This window comes from Calidris pugnax, unplaced genomic scaffold, assembly GCF_001431845.1.
Source record: "Calidris pugnax isolate Ruff unplaced genomic scaffold, ASM143184v1 scaffold2921, whole genome shotgun sequence".
Classification (NCBI taxonomy): Eukaryota; Metazoa; Chordata; class Aves; order Charadriiformes; family Scolopacidae; genus Calidris; species Calidris pugnax.
Window position 1 is genome coordinate 1 of NW_015092857.1, and position 1,485 is coordinate 1,485.

Sequence of the window (1,485 nt, forward strand, 5' to 3'; positions counted from 1 at the left end):
ACCAACCACCCACCCAACCATCTCCAGACTCACCACCCACCCAACCAACCATCTCTAGACCCACCAACCACCCACCCAACCTCCTCTAGACCCACCAACCACCCAAGTCTTCCCACCCCCCACCCGGGGAGGTTGTGTGGACACCCCGCGGAGGAGGGATGGGTAGGTGGGTGGGTGACCAGGGCTGGGGAGGTGACACCCATGGGTGCCGGCGGTGGGATACGCGGTGAGCACGGCCGTCTTGCAGAGGAAGAAGGCCGGGATGTTGTAGTGCTCGAACATCAGCTCCGTCAGCTTCTCCCTCTTGGCCCGTGTGTTCCACTGGGGGGGACACCATGGTGGTGGTGGGGACACCACACCCTTGGGGACCCCAGGGGAGACCCACCACCCCGGTGAAGGGGTGACGCATCGGTTGGGGGGCCACCTACCGGGGCTTCGGACATGAGGACGGGGTGGAGGCCGGGCTCTGACTTGACGTGTTTCCCATAGGTGTGGTCCAGGATGGCCTGGAAGCACTCCCAGTCCTCAACTGGGGGACACGGGGACGGTGAGTGGGGACACTGGGCGAGGGGTGGGGGACACGGGGATGGGGGTCTCAGGGGGGTTGGTCGGGAGAGATGGGTCTCTACAGGGTGATCTCAACCTTGTGGTGGGCCTCCCAAACCCGTGGTGGTCTCTGTTGGGAGCATCTCAACCCCGTGGTGGCCCCGTTGAGTGACCCCAACCCAGTGGTGGCCCTATTGGGTGACCCCAACCTCATGGTGGCCCCGTTGAGTGACCCCAACCCCGTGGTCGTCCTCATTGGGTCATCCTGAGCCCATTGGGTGACCCCAAGCCCATAGTGGCCCAACAAGGTGACCCCCAAGCCCATGGTGGCCCACATTGGGTGACCTCAACTCCATGGTGGCCCCACGAAGTGACCCCAAGCCCATAGTGGCCCAACGAGGTGGCCCCCCAAGACCATGGTGGCCCTTGTTGGGTGGCCCCAACCCAACGGTGGCCCCACAAGGTGACTCCAACCCCATAGTGGCCCCGTTGGGTGACCCCAATCTTCCGGTTGTCCAACTAGATGTCCTCCAACCCTATGATGACACAACCAGGTGACCCCCAACCCTCTGGTAGCCCCATGAGGTGACCCCCAACCCCCTGAGATGCCCCCTATGGGTTTTCCATGGCCCTGTGGGGTGTCCCCATCCCCATGTCACCCCCCCAGAGGTGTCCCCACGGTGTCCCCACTCACTCATGCCGTTCTTGAGGGGCGAGAGGACCTCCATGCCCTCGCGGGCCACGTGCAACGCGTTGGTGTCGATGTAATAGACCTTCCCCCCCTTCTTGTCCTTGTCACCGTCCAGCTCCAGGGCCACCTCCTCAGGGGACAGTAGCCCCACCGTGGTGGGGAAGTCCGCCTGCCACCGCCCCCGTCACCACCAGCGTGGGGACACGGGGACACGAGGAGGGAGGGGGACACGGCGTGGGGTTGGGGAC

The 1,485-nt window shown here is 64.5% G+C and overlaps 1 protein-coding gene across 1 annotated transcript; it reads right to left on the reverse strand.

Annotated features, from left to right (window-relative positions):
- Positions 1 to 123: 123 nt before the first annotated feature.
- On the reverse strand, positions 124 to 1,406 carry LOC106900621 (actin-like protein 6B; the record flags this gene model as incomplete). The annotated part of the gene is made up of 3 exons (XM_014962755.1): positions 124 to 321; positions 429 to 529; positions 1,241 to 1,406. Coding segments are annotated over 3 exons (465 nt in total), but the record flags the coding sequence as incomplete, so codon positions are not given.
- Between the last annotated feature and the right edge of the window lie 79 nt (positions 1,407 to 1,485).